Source organism: Eurosta solidaginis, chromosome 3, assembly GCF_040869045.1.
Source record: "Eurosta solidaginis isolate ZX-2024a chromosome 3, ASM4086904v1, whole genome shotgun sequence".
In the NCBI taxonomy this organism is placed as follows: Eukaryota; Metazoa; Arthropoda; class Insecta; order Diptera; family Tephritidae; genus Eurosta; species Eurosta solidaginis.
The window spans coordinates 157,605,677-157,626,249 of record NC_090321.1 but is presented as its reverse complement, the minus strand read 5'-3'; the positions used below and the strand labels follow the sequence as shown (position 1 = coordinate 157,626,249).

At 43.0% G+C, this 20,573-nt stretch overlaps 1 protein-coding gene across 4 annotated transcripts in view; it reads left to right on the top strand.

Moving 5' to 3' along the window:
- Positions 1 to 213: 213 nt before the first annotated feature.
- Positions 214 to 20,573, top strand: part of LOC137244460 (dolichol kinase-like) — a 31,969-nt gene continuing 11,609 nt past the window's right edge. Inside the window, exons 1-3 of one of the 4 annotated variants that reach the window (XM_067773463.1) lie at positions 214 to 617; positions 1,877 to 2,177; positions 2,245 to 2,424. In XM_067773463.1, coding sequence (XP_067629564.1) covers positions 517 to 617; positions 1,877 to 2,177; positions 2,245 to 2,424 — 582 coding nt within the window. In that variant the 5' untranslated portion in view covers positions 214 to 516. Of the gene's footprint in view, positions 618 to 1,696; positions 2,178 to 2,244; positions 2,425 to 20,573 lie in introns of all 4 variants that reach the window. The other 3 variants (XM_067773460.1, XM_067773462.1, XM_067773461.1) reach the window with 3 other exon arrangements.

The window sequence follows — 20,573 nt, the reverse complement described above, 5'->3', positions numbered from 1 at the left end:
GCAAACGGTCAAAAATTAGCGCACAAAAGTTTACTAGGCAACTCTGTCTAGTGAGAGAGCGATCAGCTGACACGTTCTTACGGAAAAAATCAAAATTGTTTTGATTTCTACGTTCCGGGCTACGTACGTACGGGCGTTGCACGTCGGTGAGTTTTCGTTTACATTGCACACTCATAAGATAGGTCGTGTCAGCTGACCCGTTTTCGATACGTACGTTCGTGAGTAACTGCCGCATAATTGGTGATGGCGCTTTAATGCATTGAATGGCCCAAATAATTTGATTTATAATCGACCTCCCTAGCCACGGTCATAGTACAGGTAGACCTGTACTAAGGCCACGGTGCGGGAGTAACTTAAACCAAGAAAAAATTGAGCCGTGTTTACAATATTTATGTAGAAATTTTGCACTTGATTTAAACCGTTAAGAGCTCAAAACGAATCTTTGTCTAAATAAGTTGAAGATATTTAAGGAGATAGTGGTAAAGTTTGTGATATTCTCTTCAACATTAATGGAAAATGAAAACAGTGATACCCCAGCAGAATCCAGTGAAGAGGACGAACACCAAAGGAATTTCCGATGTCGGAAATGGACCGCCTTCACGCGATATAGTTTCGAGGTATTACATATTTATATAACAATAGGGTAATAGTGCAGTTTACGTTACCAACCGAAACTTGGGCCAAAATTTTCGAGTGAGGTATCAAAAGACGCGTATTCACGTCTAGATCAAGAATCCGGGTAATAGTCTAGTTGAGGGGTCGACTGCTCATACGCTACCAAAAATATCGAGAGAGGTGTCAAACGACGCGTCTTGACATCAGTATTAATAATCCGGCGGAAAATAAAAATTTTAACGCGTTCAAAAGATATTAACGAAAAACCGAAAAAAGACCCGCGGGTACCTCCGAAACCGGGGGTCGGATCCATAGTATTTTTGCGCAGAACACCTTTCTGCGTAGGCGGCCTTCGGCCGCGATTATAAAAAATAACCCTGGGATACGCCATGCTAAGTCCGGGTGTGTGGTATAACCGTGACTACAGCCACGGTGATGTACAATTTTTTTTGTGGGTACAAACACAACAACAACCACATGAAAATCGCCAACTTCAACTGCAAATATCTCCGGACAGAGATACAATTTTTCTTTTCCGCCTTCGGATTATTGTTCTCGAGATTAATACGCGTCTTTTGACACCTCTATATTTTTTGACGCGTATTAGCAGTCGACCCCTCAACTAGACTATTACCCACAATTTTTTTGCACAGAACACCTTTCTGCGTTGGCGGCCTTCGGTTTGGGTATCAAAAATTAATGCGCCCAGAACACCTTTCTGCATTAGTGTGTGTGTGTGTGCAAGAAATATATTTGCCCAATCAAATTTGCCAGCTGGCAAAATATCACATGAAAATTTGAACCGATTTTTGCCTATATCTCTTGACAAATAAAAATTATAATTTTCGCTATCGGATTCTAAAAACGGATGTGGAAACACGTCTTTTGATACCACCTTTGATAAAAATTAGTTCTTGTAAAACGTTACCAAGAAAAATTCTTTCCATGCATTAACTCAAGCCATAACTGATAAGCTGCGATAACGCAATTCTACATACATATATCGGCAGTATTCTAATTTTAATTTTAATCTCGTCTTTAAATGTCCCTATGCGTGTGTATGTTCATGAAACGTTATTAGACCTATCGCCTCGCCTGGCCATTGGCTATGCATGCTGCTTCCGTTAGCCTTCGCATCGAATCTTTTACAAAACAACAGATGTAATGAAGAAATTACGACACAATTCACACTCACTATTGCCGCCATCGGTATGTGTGTCGAAAGCTTATGCTTCTTTCTTTATATGTTTTACAAGACTAGTTTGCTGCTGAAGTTGGTTGTTGCTTTTGTACCTGGTCTTTTTACTACGTTATTGTACAAAGTACTATTGCAACTGTCCTGGAGTTATGGACTATTCTTGGGATTCGTTACTACCTTCTGTTACCAGAATACTTATATACGCGTGATGCGTGGATTTCCTGGTAGCTTTAGCTTAGGTGAAGCGGCGGTACTGGTACAGGGATTGATGCTATTTCTATTTAATACAATGTTGAAAGTTCCTAATATTGTCAATGCTACGAAAGTAAGGAGTGATTTTGAGCAACTTAATGTGATCATGATGGTTTGTATACAAAAATATTACTTATAGTAATTTTACTGGATTTTAATAATGATCTTATTATTTGCAGTGTGCGCTATCTTATTTGTTTGCTGTTTGTTGGCTGCTAGCTGTTGCCAATGTATTTCGTATGAAAATCTACTTTTATATATTAATGCTATTATTGGCTATAGGTGTTACGTGCACACCAATTACGAAACCAATTCCTATAATTGCGCTACTTAAATTTATACGAAAAGACGAAGTTAGGGTAAGAAAGTATATTCCATTTAATTATTAGTATTGAGTATGGTACTTATTACATGTAGTGATTGGGGGCGATATACTTCCGAGAAGGTTTAGGCCAACCCTCTGCCCATTTTTTACGTGCTCCTTTTGTAAAAATGTTCGCTTCAAAGTAGCGGGACTAAAATATTAGCAGTTCCATATCAAAATACAATAAAAGGACTTGTTGCTGTTGTTGTAGCAATCCTTCGACCCATCCAGTAGGTCCGACCGATCACAAATTGTCATCAATGTCCATCCAATATCTATTTTTTTTTTTTATTTATTTTTTATTTAAAGTCGACACAAAACGAAAACAGTTGTTGTTGTAGCAGTGCTTCGCCCCATCCAATAGGTGCGGCCGATGTTGTTGTTGTTGTTGTAGCAATGCTCGCCCCACCTAATAGCCGCGACCGATCACAAATTGTCATCAGTATCCTCTAACGGGAGTCCAAGGAAACTTGCCGTTTCAACAGGGGTGGACCATAGGGAAAGGGGTGTTAGAGGCGTTGGTTCCACATTACAATTAAAGAGATGGTTGGTGTCATGTGGGGACACATTGCAAGCGGGGCATACATTTTGTATGTCGGGGTTGATTCTGGATAGGTAAGAGTTTAACCTGTTACAGTATCCAGAACGAAGTTGAGCAAGAGTGACACGCGTTTCCCTGGGGAGTATGCGTTCCTCTTCCGCGAGTTCTGGATATTTTTCTTCAAGTACTGGATTCACCGGGCAATTCCCGACATAAAGGTCCGACGCCTGTCTATGGAGTTCACCAAGGACCTGCTTGTGTTTTTTCGCTTCATACGGCTGGGTTCTCAGGTGCCGTATTTCCTCAAAATGCTTACGGAGATGACTCCTTAGGCCCCTAGGCGGTGCTGGTTCGTCAATCAGATGTCTGTTGGGATGCCCAGGTTTCTGGGTATTCAACAGAAACTGTTTGGTCAGCATCTCATTTCTCTCCCTGATAGGGAGTATTCTTGCCTCATTATGCAGATGGTGTTCTGGGGACATAAGAAGACAGCCCGTGGCGATTCTGAGAGCAGTATTTTGGCAGGCCTGTAGTTTCTTCCAGTGGGTAGTTTTTAGGCTTGGCGACCATATGGGTGACGCGTAGCACGTAATCGGCTGGCTAATTGCTTTGTATGTTGTCATGAGCGTTTCTTTATCTTTTCCCCAGGTACTGCCAGCAAGGGATTTGAGGATTTTATTACGGCTCTGAATTCTCGGAACAATTGCGGTTGCGTGCGCACCAAAATGTAGATCCTGATCAAACGTCACACCCAAGATTTTGGGGTGTAGGACAGTCGGTAGCGTAGTGCCATCGACGGGATGTTCAATATGGTCGACATTTGGGGCGTCCATGTTGTAAATAAGGTCGCGGAAGATTTAGTCGGTGACAATGCCAGGTTTCGCGAGGCGAAAAAACTGGAGAGATCAGGGAGATAGCCGTTTATTTTATTGCATAACTCATCGATCTCTGGGCCTGAGCCTGTGGCCATTATTGTGCAGTCATCGGCGTAGGAAACGATTGTGACTCCTTCCGGTGGTGAAGGTAGCTTAGATATGTAGAAATTAAAAAAAAGTGGGGATAGGACACCACCCTGTGGCACCCCCTGTTTAATTCTCCTTGGTTTTGATGTTTCGTTTCTGAATTGCACCGATGCCTGCCGACCACCCAGATAATTTGCGGTCCACCTTTTAAGACATGGGGGAAGGGTAGACCCTTCCAGGTCTTGCAGTAACGAGCCATGGTTGACCGTATCAAAGGCTTTTGATAGGTCTAGAGCTACGAGTACTGTTCTATGGTGGGGGTATTGATTCAAACCGCAATTTATCTGGGTGCTAATAACATTTAGTGCGGAGGTAGTGCTATGGAGTTTTCTGAAGCCATGCTGATGAGGGGCTAGCTGCAAATGTGCTTGGAAATAAGGGAGCAAAATGGCTTCAAGCGTCTTTGCCACTGGCGATAGGAGAGATATCGGACGATATGTCACCTATGTTAGCTGGTTTCCCAGGCTTTAGTAGCGGGACCACCTTGGCCATTTTCCATTTCTCGGGTATGACAAAGGTGGAAAGAGACAGGTTGAAGACATGCGCTAAATATTTGAAACCCTCTTTCCCTAGGTTTTTAAGCATCGGCATGGCTATGCCGTCTGGACCCACTGCTTTGGATGGTTTAGCGCGACCAATGGCATCCTCAACCTCTCTAGCGGTGATGGTGACTGGTGACGCGCTGAATTTGTGTTTATGTGCGTGTCTATTGGCTCTCCGTCTATCTTTGTCAACCGTAGGATGCATTATATATTGTCGGCAGAAAGCGCTCGCGCATTTTTTCGCATCCGACAGCACCTTATCGCCAAAGGCGATGGAAACTTTGTCTTTGTGCTTAGTCGGATTCGATAGGGACTTTACGGTGGACCAAAGTTTACCTACACCGGTAGAGAGGTTACAACCTCTTAGGTGCTCTTCCCATTTCGCCCGCTTGCGTTCGTCCACAAGCAATCTGATGCATTGGTTTATATCCCTTATTTGGGGGTCGCCTGGATCAAGCTGTCTTATAAGGTCGCGTTCCCTCGCTAAACTCGCGGCCTCCGCCGGGAAGTGGGACCGGACTTCGGGAATTCTCCCGGCGGTAATGAAATGTGCCGAGGCGGATTCAATGACCTTACGGAAGGCACGCTCCCCTTGGCGGGCATCAGTCGGGATAGGGAGGGCAGCAAAGCTGCTGTTTTATTGCATAACTCATCGATCTCTGGGCCTGGGCCTGTGGCCATTATTGTGCAGTCATCGGGACAGGTTGTTCTGGGCTTGATCCCAAAACCCGACGTCCACGTAACTTTTATAAATCTTTTGTGGCTCCTTGCTGTTCACGCCCAAGGTCGTCCCGTAGTCTACGCCTAAGCGTCCCCCCCCCCCCCCCCCCCCCCCCCCACTACCTTCCAGCAGCCCCGCTGCGCGGCAAGCCACAACAAGTACCCGCTGCTGCTCGCGCCCCACGGCGCCAACAACTCAAACAGCTGATACCACTCATAACTACTACCTTCGTAGTAGAGTTGGTAGCAATGCTGAGCATCAGCCCCTGCCCCCGTCTTCTCCCCCACTCTTTTCCGGCAGCAATCGTGCAGGTCAGGGAAACAGACTCTTAGTCCCTACCTCCGTTTGCACCGTCTGCCAGCACAGAATATGTAGGTTTGCGACATCCGCCCAATGCAGCTCCTGCCTTGGGTGGTGCCACTTTCCTAGATGTTCTGGTCTCCGCGACGGCAACCCCCCGACGGGTTTCATCGCGCCATGTTGCCAGGTCGCAAACCCAAGTCACCCGGGTAGCCCAATGCTTGTCCAAGGACGCCCAGTCCCAGGGCCACAACAGCAATTGCGTCCTGGCCTTCCACAACCCAGGCGTAGTCACCCGTCACTTACCCCCAGAGTGGCGACGTCTCCCCTTATGCACTTCAGAATTCTGCAGTTAAACTGTAATGGACTAACTGGGAAGATTACGGAGATAGTCGATTTCATGAAGCGGCACAACATCCGCATTGTTGCGATTCAAGAGACTAAACTCACAGCAAGATCTGCATTGCAGACCTGCTCTGGGTATAATGTCCACAGGAAAGACCGCGAGAGCGGAAATGGAGGCGGTCTCGCGTTTATCATACACCACTCTGTGCAATATTATATATTTGATCCTGGCATCGACCGCAGGGACAATGTCTTAGAACGTCACGGCCTATCTGTCCGGTCAGGCGATGTAAACCTAGAAATCATCAACATCTACATCCCTCCTGCCACCTGTTGCTCCAGTGGATACCGCCCTAATATCAGGGCCTTACTCACTGGCAACAATCGCATTATCTTAGGCGATTTCAATGCCCATCATGATCTATGGCATTCAAACTTGCGGGCGGACAGTAGGGGTGAGATGTTGGCGGATCAAATAGAAGAAACGACGTTCTGCACAATAAACGGAGACGCCCCCACACGTATGGTAGGAAGCTGTCACAGCTCCCCAGATATCTCAATCGTGAGCGCAGAACTCGTAAACTGCGTCAACTGGCAGCCGATGGTAACATTGGTATCCGACCACCTGCCCATACTTATTTCGCTTGAGCGTACCGCCGACTTCATCGTCACTGAAAAACGCACTTTCATAAACTTCAAAAAAGGAAAGTGGGGAGAATATAAATCCTTTACAGACAGCCGCTTTGCTGCCCTCCCTATCCTGACTGATGCCCGCCAAGGGGAGCGTGCCTTCCGTAAGGTCATTAAATCCGCTTCGGCACATTTCATTCCCAACGGGAGAATTCCCGAAATCCGGCCCCACTTCCCGGCGGAGGCCGCAAACTTAGCGAGAGAACGTGACCTTATAAGATAGCTTGATCCAGGCGACCCCCAAATAAGGGATATAAACCAACGCATCAGATTGCTTTTGGATGAACACAAGCGGGCGAAATGGGAGGAGCACCTAAGAGGTTGTAACCTTTCTACCGGTGTGGGTAAACTTTGGTCCACCGTAAAGTCCCTATCGAATCAGACTAAGCACAAAGACAAAGTTTCCATCGCCTTTGGCGACAAAGTGCTGTCGGACGAGAAAAAATGCACGAGCGCTTTCTGCCGACAATATACAATGCATCCTACGGTCGACAAAGGTAGACGGAGAGCCAATAGACACGCACATAAACACAAATTCAGCGCGTCACCAATCACCATCACCGCTAAAGAGGTTGAGGACGCCATCGGTCGTGCTAAACCATCCAAAGCAGTGGGCCCAGACGGCATAGCTATGCCGATGCTTAAAAGCCTAGGGAAAGAGGGTTTCAAATATTTAGCGCATGTCTTCAACCTGTCTCCTTCCACCTTTGTCATACCTGAGAAATGGAAAATGGCCAAGGTGGTCCCGCTACTAAAGCCTGGGAAACCAGCTAACAAAGGTGAGTCGTATCGTCCGATATCTCTCCTATCGCCAGTGGCAAAGACGCTTGAAGCCATTTTGCTCCCTTATTTCCAAGCAAATTTGCAAATTGTCATCAATATCCTCTAACGGGAGTCCAAGGAAATTTGCTGTTTCAACAGGGGTGGACCATAATGAGAGGGGTGTTAGAGGCGTTGGTTCCACATTACAATTAAGGAGATGGTTGGTGTCATGTGGGAACACATTGCAAGCGGGCATATATTTTGTATGTCGGGGTTGATTCTGGATAGGTAAGAGTTTAACCTGTTACAGTATCCAGATAGAAGTTGAGCAAGAGTGACACGCGTTTCCCTGGGGAGTATGCGTTCCTCTTCCGCGAGTTTTGGATAATTATCGTTAAGTACTGGATTCACCGGGCAATTCCCGGCATAAAGGTCCGACGCCTATTTGTGGAGTTCGCTGAGGACCTGCTTGTGTTTTTTGGCTTCATACGGCTGAGTTCTCAGATGCCGTATTTCCTTATAATGCTTACGGAGATGACTCCTTAAGCCCCTAGGCAGTGTTGGCTCATCAATCAGATACCTGTGGGGATGCCCAGGTTTCCGGGTATTCAACAGGAACTGTTTGGTTAGCATCTCATTTCTCTCCCTGATGGAGAGTATTCGCGCCTCATTATGTAGGTGGTGCTCTGGGGACATAAGAAGACAGGCCGTTGCGATTCTGAGAGCAGTATTTTGGCAGGCCTGTAGTTTCTTCCAGTGAGTAGTTTTAAGGCTTGGCGACCATATAGGGGACGCGTAGCATGCAATCGGCCAGCCAATTGCTTTGTAAGTAGTAATGAGCGTTTCTTTCTCTTTTCCCCAAGTACTGCCAGCAAGAGATTTGAGGATTTTATTTCGGCTCTGGATTTTCGGTACAATTGCGGCTGCGCATGCTCACCAAAATGTAGATCCTGATCAAACGTCACACCCAAGATTTTGGGGTGTGGGACAGTCGGTAGCGTAGTGCCATCGACGTGGAAGTCGACATTTGGGACGTCCAAGTTGTAAATAAGGTCGCGGATGATTTAGTCGGTGATAATGCCAGGTTTCGCGAGGCGAAAAAACTGGAGAGATCAGGGAGGTAGCCGTTTATTCTGTTGCAAAGCTCATCAATCTGTGGACCCGGGCCTGTGGCCATTATTCTGCAGTCATCGGCATAAGAAACGATAGTAACTCCTTCCGGTAGCGAAGGTAGTTTTGATATGTAAAACTTAAACAAAAGTGGGGATAGGACACCACCCTGTGGCACCCCTTGTTTAATTCTTCTTGGCTTTGATGTTTCGTTTCTGAATTGCACCGATGCTTGCCGACCACAGATAATTTGCGGTCCACCTTTTAAGACATGGGGGAAGGGTAGACCCTTCCAAGTCTTGCAGTAACGTGCCATGGTTGACCATATCAAAAGCTTTTGATAGGTCTAGCGCTACGAGTACTGTTCTATGGTGGGGCTTCTGATTTAATCCACAATTTATCTGGGTGCTAATGGCATTTAGCGCGGTGGTGGTGCTATGGAGTTTTCTAAAGCCATGCTGATGACAGGCTAGCTGCAAATTTGCTTTGAAGTAGGGGAGCAAAATGGCTTCAAGCGAGTTGGCTACTGGCGATAGGACAGATATCGGGCGATATGACTCTCCTATGTTAGCTGGTTTCCCAGGCTTTAGTAGCGGGACCACCTTGGCCATTTTCCATTTTTCGGGAATGACAAAGGTGGAAAGAGACAATTGAAGACATGCGCTAAATATTTGAAACCCTCTTTCACTAGACTTTTAAGCATCGTCATGGCTCTGTCGTCTGGGCCCGCTGCTTTGGATGGTTTAGCATGACCGATGGCATCCTCAACCTCTTTGGCGGTGATGGTAATTGGAGACGCGCTGAATTTATGCTTATGTGCGTGTCTGTTGGCCCTCCGTCTATCTTTGTCGACCGTAGAATGCATTAAATATTGTCGGCAAAAAGCGCTCGCACATTTTTTCGCATCCGAAAGCACTTTATCGCCAAAGGCGATGGACATTTTGTCATTGTGCTGAGACGGATTCGATAGGGACTTCACAGTGCAGCAAAGTATACCTTCACCGGCAGAGAGGTTAAAACCGCTTAGGTACTCCTCCCATTTCGCCCGCTTGTGTTCATCCACAAGCAATCTGATGCGTTGGTTTATATCCCTTATTTGGGGGTCGCTGGGATCGAGCTGTCTTATAAGGTCACGTTCTCTCGCTAAATTTGCGGCCTCCGCCGGAAAGTGAGGTCGAATTTCGGGAATTCTACCGGCGGGAACGAAGCGAGCCGAGGCGGATTCAATGACCTTGCGGAAAGCACGCTCCCCTTGGCGAGCATCAGTCGGGATTGGGAGGGCAGCAAAGCGGTTGTCTGTAAAGGATTTGTATTCGTCCCCCTTTCCTTTTTTAAAGTTTATGAAAATGTGTTTTTCTGTGACAATGAAGTCCGCGGTACGCTCGAGCGAAATAAGTATAGGCAGGTGGTCGGATGCCAATATTACCATCGGCTGCCAGTTGACGCAGTTTACGAGTCCTGCGCTCACGATAGATATATCCGGAGAACTGTGACAGCTTCCTACCATACGTGTGGGGGCATCTCCGTTTATTGTGCAGAACGTCGTTTCTATTTCTATTTTCTATTTGATCCGCCAACATCTCACCCCTACTGTCTGACCGCAAGTTTGAATGCCATAGATCGTGATGGCGCTGATGTTAGGCCGGTACCCACTGGGGCAACAGGTGGCAGGAGGGATGTAGATGCTGATGATTTCTAGGTTTGCATCGCCTGACCGGACAGATAAGCCTTTACGTTCTAAGACACTGTCCCTGCCGCCGATGTCGGGATCATATAAATGATATTGCACCCTGTGGTGTAAGATAAACGCGAGGCTGCCTCCATTTCCGCTCTCACGATCTTTTCTGTGGAGATTATACCCAGAACAGGTCTGCAGAGCAGATCTTGCTGTGAGTTTAGTCTCTTGAATCGCGGCGATATGCATGTTGTGCCGCTTCATGAAATCGACTATCTCCGTGATCTTCCCAGTTAGTCCATTACAGTTTAACTGCAGAATTATGAAGTGCAACGGGGGAGACGTCGTCACTCTAGGAGTAAGAGATGGGTGACTACGCCTGGGTTGTGAAAGGCTAGGACGCAACTGCTGTTGTGGCCCTGGGACTGGACGTCCTTGGGTAAGTTTGGGGTACCCGGTGTAATTGGGTTAGCGACCTGGCAACATGGCGCAATGAAATCCGTCGGGGGGTTGCCGTCGCGGAGACCAGAACATCTAGGAAAGTGGCACCGCCCAAGGCAGGAGCTGCATTGGGCGGATGTCGCAAACATATATATTCTGTGCTGACAAACGGTGCAAACGGGGGTAGGGACTAAGAGTATGTTTCCCTGACCTACACGATTGCTGCCGGAAAAGAGGGGGAAGAAGACGGGGGCAGGGGCTGATTCTCGGAATTGCTACCAACTCTACTACGGAGATAGTAGTTATGAGTGGTAGCAGCCGTTTGAGTTGTTGGCGCCGTGGGGCGCGAGCAGCAGCGGGTACTTGTTGTGGCTTGCTGAGCAGCGGAACTGCTGGAAGGTAGTGGGGGCGCTAAGGCGTAGACTACGGGACGCCCTTCGGCGTGAACGGCAAGGAGCCACAACAGATTTATAAAAGTTTCGTGGCCGTCGGGTTTTGGGATCAAGCCCAGAACAACCTCTCCGATGCAACCATCCCTTAAACTAGACACACTGAAGAGAGTATGACCGTCCTAAAAGGATTCTTTTCCGGCAGATTTCTCAAGACCGGGGTCAGGAGACGGACCCGGATTGGGTTCGACACCTTCCCGGAGCAAGAGAATATGGACCAGTCCCGCAGCAAGGAGCTGCTGGGAGGATGACAATTTATGGGAGGGACGCAACAAATTAAATGGGGTTAGACTGAAATGACAGTCCTTGGTTGGGAAAAATCCCGAGTCGCTCCGGTACATAGAACCGACTGCCTTGGGAAGCGACGAAAACGGTCGACTGGTAAAGTATAAAACTTTGTATATATTTATATTTTATACTTTATATTTTATACTGGTAAAGTATAAAATTTGTACAAAAAGTATTATAACTTATAAATTATAAGATTAACATTAAATAAAAGTAAACTTATGCATTTAACAATTCAAATTGAATCAGAGAGAATATCAAACCATAAAATATCAGGCCAAATTAGAAAGTATCAGGCTATTTAATGTAGGAAGCGAACATTCGATACTTATACATTTATACAGGTCATTGTAGTACGCACACCAAATTAGCAGAGGTTCACTTTTTGCGAAGTTTAGGCGACATAGCGGTAAAATAGAGGTACGTAGTGTCTCGACGTCCTCGCGGAAACAGCGAAATTAAGCCGAGATAGCAATTCAGAAGAGTCAATCTCACCGATGACCAACTTATGGATGACCAACACCCCAAGTAGAATTCTACGGTTTTTAAGAGTAGGCAGATTGATGAGACGAAGTCCACTTCTGTAAGGTGGAAAATTAATGCAAGAATCCCAATTAAGACCGCGAATTGTCAATATTAAAAATTGTTTCTGCACAGTCTCAAGTACTGGGCGGACCAAGGAAGTTTATAGGATCTTCGTGAGATAAAGATCGTTCAACTCTTTGGCCCAACGTTTAACAAAGCCAAGTATACCCGGTGCTTTATTTACAATGGATGAATTATGCGTATTAAGATATAGTTGTGGGTCGAAAAATACACCTAAATCATTAACGGCAGATAATTTAGAGTATATAGTGTCAAAAATGGCTTTACTCGGTGAAAAGTCATAATCTTACATTTTGAGCAGTTTCAAACGAGTAGGTTCGCTGTGCACCAGCTCTGAAGTGAATACAAATCAACTTGAAGGAGGTTCCGATTTAACAAGTCCGAGGGCAAGTATGTATGGCAGAGTTTTACATCATCCGCATACATGGGTTCTCGTTGAACTTCCTGCGGGTAAAAAGACAATTAAATGTAAATGGGTTTTCAAGACCAAGCAGAATGAAACCGACGGAGTTCGCTATTAGGCTAGATTGGTGGAAAGGGTTGTAGTCAACGCAGTGGCGTAGAGTATACGGAAACATATTCCCCGGTAGTTCGATATACTTCAATTAGACTTTTACTAGCGCTTGCTGTAAAATACAATATGGAAATCGAACAGATGGACGCAATCACTGCATTTTTGCAAAGTGATTTACGCGAAGAAGTTTATATGGAGCAACCGAATTTTCTGAACAAAAAACAGCCGACAAAGGTTTGCAGATTGCAAAAGGCATTATACGGTTTGAAACAGGCAAGTTTATATTATAATTTAAAGTTAGACAAAGGCTTCATTCGCTCAAAAACTGATCCATAAAATCCATAATCATTTGAGGATTTACGTTACCATTTATGTTGGTGACTTGCTAATTTTTACCAACGATACAGAAATGAAGAACCGGCTCAAATATTATTTAATGAACAAATTTAAAATGAAAGATTTGGGCATGATTAAATGTTGCTTGGGAATACATGTAGAAAGAGGAAAAAATCAAATTAGGCTTAATCAAAACATCAATATAGAAAAAATATTAAAAAGATTTGGTATGTCAGATTGTAAGCCTATTCGAACACCCCTAGATTCGAATACAAAACTAAAGAAATTAACATCCGAAGCTGAAAAACAAGGAATGCAAAATGTACCGTATCAGGAAGCAGTAGGAAGTTTGATGTATTTAGCTCAGACATCTCGTCCTGATATCTGTCATGCTGCTAGTCATTTGAGTAAATTTAATAACAATCCTTCGAACGCCCATTGGTCAGCAATGAAAAGAGTATTCCGATATTTACAAGGTACGAAGGATTTTCAACTGAAGGCAGTGAGGACATTTGTGGATTTACTGATGCCGATTGGGGATATAACGAAAACGATAGGCGATCAGTTACGGGATATGTATTTATGCTGATGAACAGAGCGATTTCGTGGAATAGTAAACGGCCAACAACTGAGGTAGAATAAATTATAAATTGTCTGAACTTAGTAGTGAGCAGACGTGTTTTTATTCGCTGTGCTTGTATCATATTTTTAAATGATGAATAGCTGTCTTAAGTGTACAAGTTTGTGTGGTGGTGATGACCACTTAATGTGTGGCCTATGTGAAATAAAAACGCACATAAAATGCACAAAACTTAGTGCTAATATTATTAATATATTAAAAAACAATAATAATCTGTTCTACAGATGTGACAATTGTGTTGTTGGTTTGCCCTCTGTTATGCGGACCAAAATTGCAGAGACTCAAAAAAGTCTCAGAGCTCTCAGTAGCTTTTTCAAGTCGTTAAATAATAATGCTAATAATAAACAGAGAAACAAAAATAACTCTGCTGCTAAAGACAATGTTATTGTACCGCGGTCAAAAACAAAGGGCGTCGAACCGAACGTGAAACAACCACAAAAAGCAATAGAAAAAATGCAGTGTCAGGTGCAATCTCACTCTCTTCAACAGCTGAGTGCTAGTGACTTTGATAATGCGAGCCGGAGTCTTGTTGGTGGTGAAGATGCTGCTGCAGCTGCTGCTGGCGTCGCTGATATTGGGAGTGTGAATGCTGGTAGTTATTCTGCTGTAGCTGGCGCTGTTTCTGATACTGCAGAGTCTGTCGCTTCATTTCGATCTGATTCTTCTAATACCGGACATCCCAATAAGCAATTGAAAAATAGTTCCCAAAGTGATGGAATGAACAACCAAAAGGCGCGTCCAATAGTTGTTGGTAGTAACTCTAATGCTAGTTTAGAAGTTAGTGTACGATTCAAATGGCTTCATCTGTCATCTTTTAAGCCATCTGTGAATGCTGAAACTATAGCTGACTATGTATGAAGAACTGCAAATATTTCGCCTTTATTAATGCGCTGCCAAAAACTTACGAAAAGGGACGTAGATGAAAAGTCCTTACGGAGTGTTAATTTTAAGCTTGGATCTCAGCATCTAATTACAATAAGTTGCTCGATTCGTCAATTTGGCCATCGGATGTAAAAGTAAGGCCGTTTCGTTTTTTTCAAAGGACTGTGGTGCAAAAGGACAACTCATAAGTCCTCGCTCCGTCACCAATAATGACTGCTACAATTCATGTCTAATTGATGATGCCCGTTCTTTAAAGAACTCAATATCAATATATTTTGAAAACATATCAGGCATGAGAACTAAGGCCTCTGCTGTATTTGCTGCTACCTCTAGTGAAGAATACGATTTGATAGTTCTTGTTGAGACGTGGCTTACTGCGGACTTTTTTAGTAATGAGTTTTTTGATAAAAATGTGTATAATATATATCGCAAAGATCGTGATAATGTAAGTACAGGACTTTATCGAGGTGAAGGAGTGCTAATTGCTGTAAGAAAAAGCCTACAAACCTCGGAGGTTCCTCTAAATATCGCTGATACTTCTATTGATCAGCTTATAATCAGCATAAAAGGCAAAACAGAATGTCTATTTGTCAGTGTTTCTTATATACCACCAAATAGTGCAGATAGTGTTTATGAAAATCATGTTAATAATATTATCCATCTTTCGAGCACTAACTTGAATTGTAAATTTTGTATTTTAGGGGATTTTAACTTAAATAAAATCGTATGGAATTATCTTCCAGGTGAGAAAACTCTCATACCTACTAATGTCAATCAAGCTAGTGAAATGTACTTAGTTGATAATTTTTATAGTTTACATTTAGTTCAAATCAATGATTTTGAAAATACGCTAGGTAAAATCCTCGATCTTATATTTGTTAGTAATGATCTTAATTATAATTTAATTCGTTCCCTCTACCCGTTGTCTAATACTGATAAACATCACGTACCATTGATATTGGAGATTAAGTTTTATGAATTTGGAAATATTAAACTCAATAATGAAGTTGGTTTCAATTATAGCCGATGTGATTTTGCCTTGATCAATAATTTGATTTCAAATATTGACTGGCAGTCTCTTTTTAATAATCGCAATCTTTCAGACTGCTTTGACTTATTCAAAAGTAATATCTCGGAAATAATGAATATTAATATTCCTCGTTTCCCGGCAAGGGTTTACAAGTTGCCGTAGTATACCAAAAGCTTAAAGACTCTAAAAAATTTGCGTAATAAATATTATAAACTTTTTAAAAAATCAGGAAGTCCCGAACTCAAGCAACAATATCTGAATTACGCGAAGGAGTTTAATTGTCTTGATAAGTTTCTGTACAATCGATATATTCTCAATTTCGAAAATAATATCAAATCGAATCCTAAATCGTTTTGGAATTCCATTCGCTCCAAACAATCGGTTTCAACAATACCGTTGTCTGTGTCTTACAAGGGCAAGAATTCATCATCGTCTAGTGATTCAGCAAATCTGTTTGCAGAATTTTTTAAAGCGAACTTTGCTATTGATGATCTGTGGAATGACGACGGGGATATGTTGAATGGGATAACGTCTTGTTTCGACTTCTCCTCATTAGTTCTAGATATTGATGATATTATCTTAAGTATTCAGACGAGCAAGAGCTCCAAGCAATGTGATTATCAAGAATTTTCATCTTTTTTCCTGAAGCAATGTGTAGCTTCCGTTGCAGAGCCCTTGTTGCATATATTTAATTCATATATATATATAATATCTTTATATATAATCATTAAAGTGTGGTATCTTTTTGGATGAATGGAAAACTACTTTTATTCAACCTTTTCATAAAAGTGGTAGTAAAATTGACGTTAGAAACTATCGGCCAATATCGAAGATCCCCGTGATTTCAAAACTTTTTGAGAAAACGGTGATGTTTAAATTATCGTCCGCAGTTAAGCGTTATATTTGCCCGTCATATTCCCATGCCCCAAAGCATATTCCTTACTGGCCTTTATTAAAAGAAATGGATCCGAGTTTAAGGATCCATATACTAAAAAACTATTATACAATGCCTTTGTACGGTCAAGGCTTGAGTATGGTTCCATAATATGGAGTCCTTATTATGAGGTACACAATAAGAGAGTCGAACGTGTGCAAAAAATATTCATGAAGTACTGTTTATACGATATAAACTTCGATCTGCCTCTTCCTCCATATATCTCTAGGTGTAAGCTAATCAATATTCACACATTAGAAAGTAGAAGATTAATTACATCTATAATGTTTATTTATGATATTTCTAATGGCAATATTGATTGCCCGATACTGTTAGAGTCTTTGAACTTTTATGTTCCATCACGGACTTTGCGCCAATATACTATGTTTGTAATTGACCAGTTTAGATCTAATTACGCACTTAATGGCCCGATCACTCGCGCTCTAATTGCTATTAACTCAATCAATAATAATTATTGTATTGATTTTTCGATATCTCGTCGAAGTTTTAAAAATATTGTTACGATTTTACTTGCAAATCCTCTTATTTGCAATCCTCTGCTAAGTTCGAATCACTAAACTGTTGAATAAATAACTCCAATATTGAATAATGGAAAAATGGCCTTTATTAAAGTACTTCACAATAACACTTATACTTTGCTACTCGCTGGCTTAATAACCAAACTGATTGATAACTCAAATTAAACTCTATTATTGGCCGCCAGATCGCGTGCTTAATCAATAACTGATTGATTGCTCAACTCAAACTGAATTACTTCTTACTCGCCTGCACCGCTTTTATAGTTTACGCTGCATACTTCTAGGCTCTTCGATTTCCAGAACTTACTAGCTTGTTTCGGCTACAAAATCGCCAGCCACAACTACGTGCACAAATTATTGCTCTCTCTTGTGACAACTCAGATAAGATATATGCATGTGTTTGTGCATTGCCGCTCCGCTGCTCGTATACGTACATATGTGTAGACGCAATTATTTATTCGTTTATGTAGATACATAATGATTAAATTATTGATGTGAATGTTTGTAGTTTACAGTCTCTCGAGTACACATAGGCGTATAATTAAATGCATCTGTGTGTGACATCTCTCTGGGCTGCCTTATATATGTGTATACTTGATTTGATTATTGACGTAAATACTGCTTGGCATGGCCTTAGCATCGCCTTAGTGATGGTATAGCTTAGTGATGCTAATATCCGTGACACTGCCCTCCACCTAAGTCTGATCGTCCCGATCAGACAAATCTCTCGATCTAAACGCTGCTAGCATCGCCAAATGTACCACTCTTCTACTCCGTGGTTTCTAAATGCTTTGTATGCGGTAGATGGTATCACTGATATTCTTCACAACCTTGTACGGGCCTTCCCAACTGCACCGAAATTTGGATGGAACACCTTTCCGCTGGTGAGGGTTGTATAACAGTACCAAATCTCCCGCCAAGAAACCTTTCGAATTATTGTTCTCATGGTACCTGTGTTATCGTACCACTCAATACCTTGGTTCGTTCCTTCACACTCTGTTGTTTGGCCAATGAACTACTTCGTAGAGCTTGCGCTTGACGGATTGGCTTCGCATAATCAGTATCGTTCCCACATTTCACAACAGTAATGCGCTCTGGCTTGAAACTACCCTCGCATTCTTTCTCGGAAATTCATTGCTTCGTTTTTCTGCGTCGTTTAGGTTTTTTCAATGCCAGTGTTTCTCTCGCAGGTACTTTTGATTTTGATTTATTTGGCCCATTCGATCTATCAACCTTTGCCTTTGACTTTCGTGGTCTTTGTCGAGTCTTTTCCACCAGTACCCGATTACTGCTGAACCCTTTTTCCAAACTAAAGTTAAGTGGTATGTCCTGGTTCTTATAGCGCATAATTTTCCTCCGCATATCGATCCTGAGGTCATGGTCAACCAAGAAGTCCACTCCCAATATGACTTCATCAACGATCTCCGCCACAACGAATTTGTGTAGAACCATGACTTTTCCAATTAATACCTCACATACCACTTCGCCTTGGACTTCATTATACTCGCCTGTGACCGTACGAAACCTTGCTCCAGGTAATGACTTTACTCTCCTGTAGACCAAATCAGATCGAATCAAGGAATGAGATGCCCCCGTATCTACAGTCAGTACACGCTCTTTACAATCCACATTCCCTCTGATGGTAAGACTGCTTGATTTCCTTCCAATCTGCGACACAGATATCACAGGACATTCAATAGCCGGGGCAAGTTTTCGTTCTTTACATCCGACACGCTCTTGCTCATTTCCGCCAGCTTTGCGTTTACGGCCACCCACATTGTTGGAACTATTAGGACCAAGATCGCAATGACGTGCAATGTGACCTGGGTTGCCGCACTTGAAACATTTAATAACTCCGGCATTCTTCTGTTGAGATCCCTTCAGTGCTCCCAAAATTGTGTCTACCCAGTCTGGCTTTTCCACTTCCACGCGATGAGCTTTGTACGCTGGCTTACTCAAAAGTGAGGTTGTTTCCTGAGTCAGTGCATGCGATACCGTTTCAGCAAACGTTAGTTTTGGATTCGCATATGTAGCCCGCTTCGTTTCCACGTCCCGTATGCCATTTATGAAACTCTGGCTTTTACCCTTTCAGTGTATTCCACGGGTGCGTCCGCATTTGCAAGATGAGCCAATCTTTCAATATCTGAAGCAAACTCCTGCAATGTCTCATTTGCTTTTTGGTAGCGGTTGTGCAACTCAATTTGGAATATCTGTTTTCTATGCTCGCTTCCATAACGTCGTTCTACAGCAGCCATCAATGCTTCATAATTGTTCCGTTCTCCTTCGGGAATCGTCCACGAACAGTGCAGCAACTTTATCTTCCGCATTCCAGTTGTTCACTGCTGCGGTCTTCTCAAACTGTAGCTTGAATACCTGGAAAGGAACAGAACCGTCAAATGATGGTGTTTTTACCTTTGGATTGCTTGCTGAAACAGCTGGGCGGTTTAGTTGTAATTGCTCCATACGACCTTTTAACGCTTCTATTTCGGCATCAATTTTGTCCTCGAGTTGTAAAATTTTTGCATCCTGCTCTTCCAGTTTCACAAAGAGCTGCGATGATACCTGTTCCGAAATTTGTGCCGACATTTCAGATATACGTGCCTCTTGCGCTTCCAGTTGAGATGCCAAGTATGTCTTCTGTTCTTCCAATTGTGATGTTATACGGGTTTCCTGCGATTCTAGTTGGGATACCATATACGTCTTCTGTTCTTCCAGTTGTGAAGAAATTTGTGTTTCCTGTGCTTCAATCTTCGATGTTATTCGTGTCTCTTGGGATTCCATCTGTGATGACATATACGTTTTCTGTTCTTCTAGTTGAGATGACATGTTGGTGGATATTTGCGATGACATTTCTGTTATACGTGCCTCTTGCGCTTCTAGTTGGGATGCCAATTGCGACGACATTGATGCTACTGTCGATGTTTGTGCAGATATTGCAGCCAATATCATGTTCAAGTCTGTGCTGGTAACCGTCTGCGATGTTTCGTTTTTCTCTTCAATTTTTGTTGTCTCCTCGCCATCAAGGTGAAAGACATACTCTTCCACATCAATTCCTTCTGCTTCCATTGCCTCTCGTAGTCGTGCTTGAAGTTCGATTTTAATGCCGCTTGTATTCAATCCACGGTTCTCCAACTCCTTCTTCAGCTGCTGGATCTTCAATTCACTCCACTTTGCCATGTCCAGGTTGTATTCGAAGTCTTCGGAATTTATTCAACAATTCCTCTTCTGACACCAATTGTTACGATTTTACTTGCAAATCCTCTTATTTGCAATCCTCTGCTAAGTTCGAATCACTAAACTGTTGAATAAATAACTCCAATATTGAATAATGGAAAAATAGCCTTTATTAAAGTACTTCACAATAACACTTATACTTTGCTACTCGCTGGCATAATAACCAAACTGATTGATAACTCAAATTAAACTCTACTATTGGCCGCCAGATCGCGTGCTTAATCAATAACTGATTGATTGCTCAACTCAAACTGAATTACTTCTTACTCGACTGCCCCGCTTTTATAGTTTACGCTGCATACTTCTAGGCTCTTCGATTTCCAGAACTTACTAGTTTCTTTCGGCTACAAAATCGCCAGCCACAACTACGTGCACAAATTATTGCTCTCTCTTGTGACAACTCAGATAAGATATATGCATGTGCTTGTGCATTGCCGCTCCGCTGCTCGTATACGTACATATGTGTAGACGCAATTATTTATTCGTTTATGTAGATACATAATGATTGAATTATTGATGTGAATGTTTGTAGTTTACAGTCTC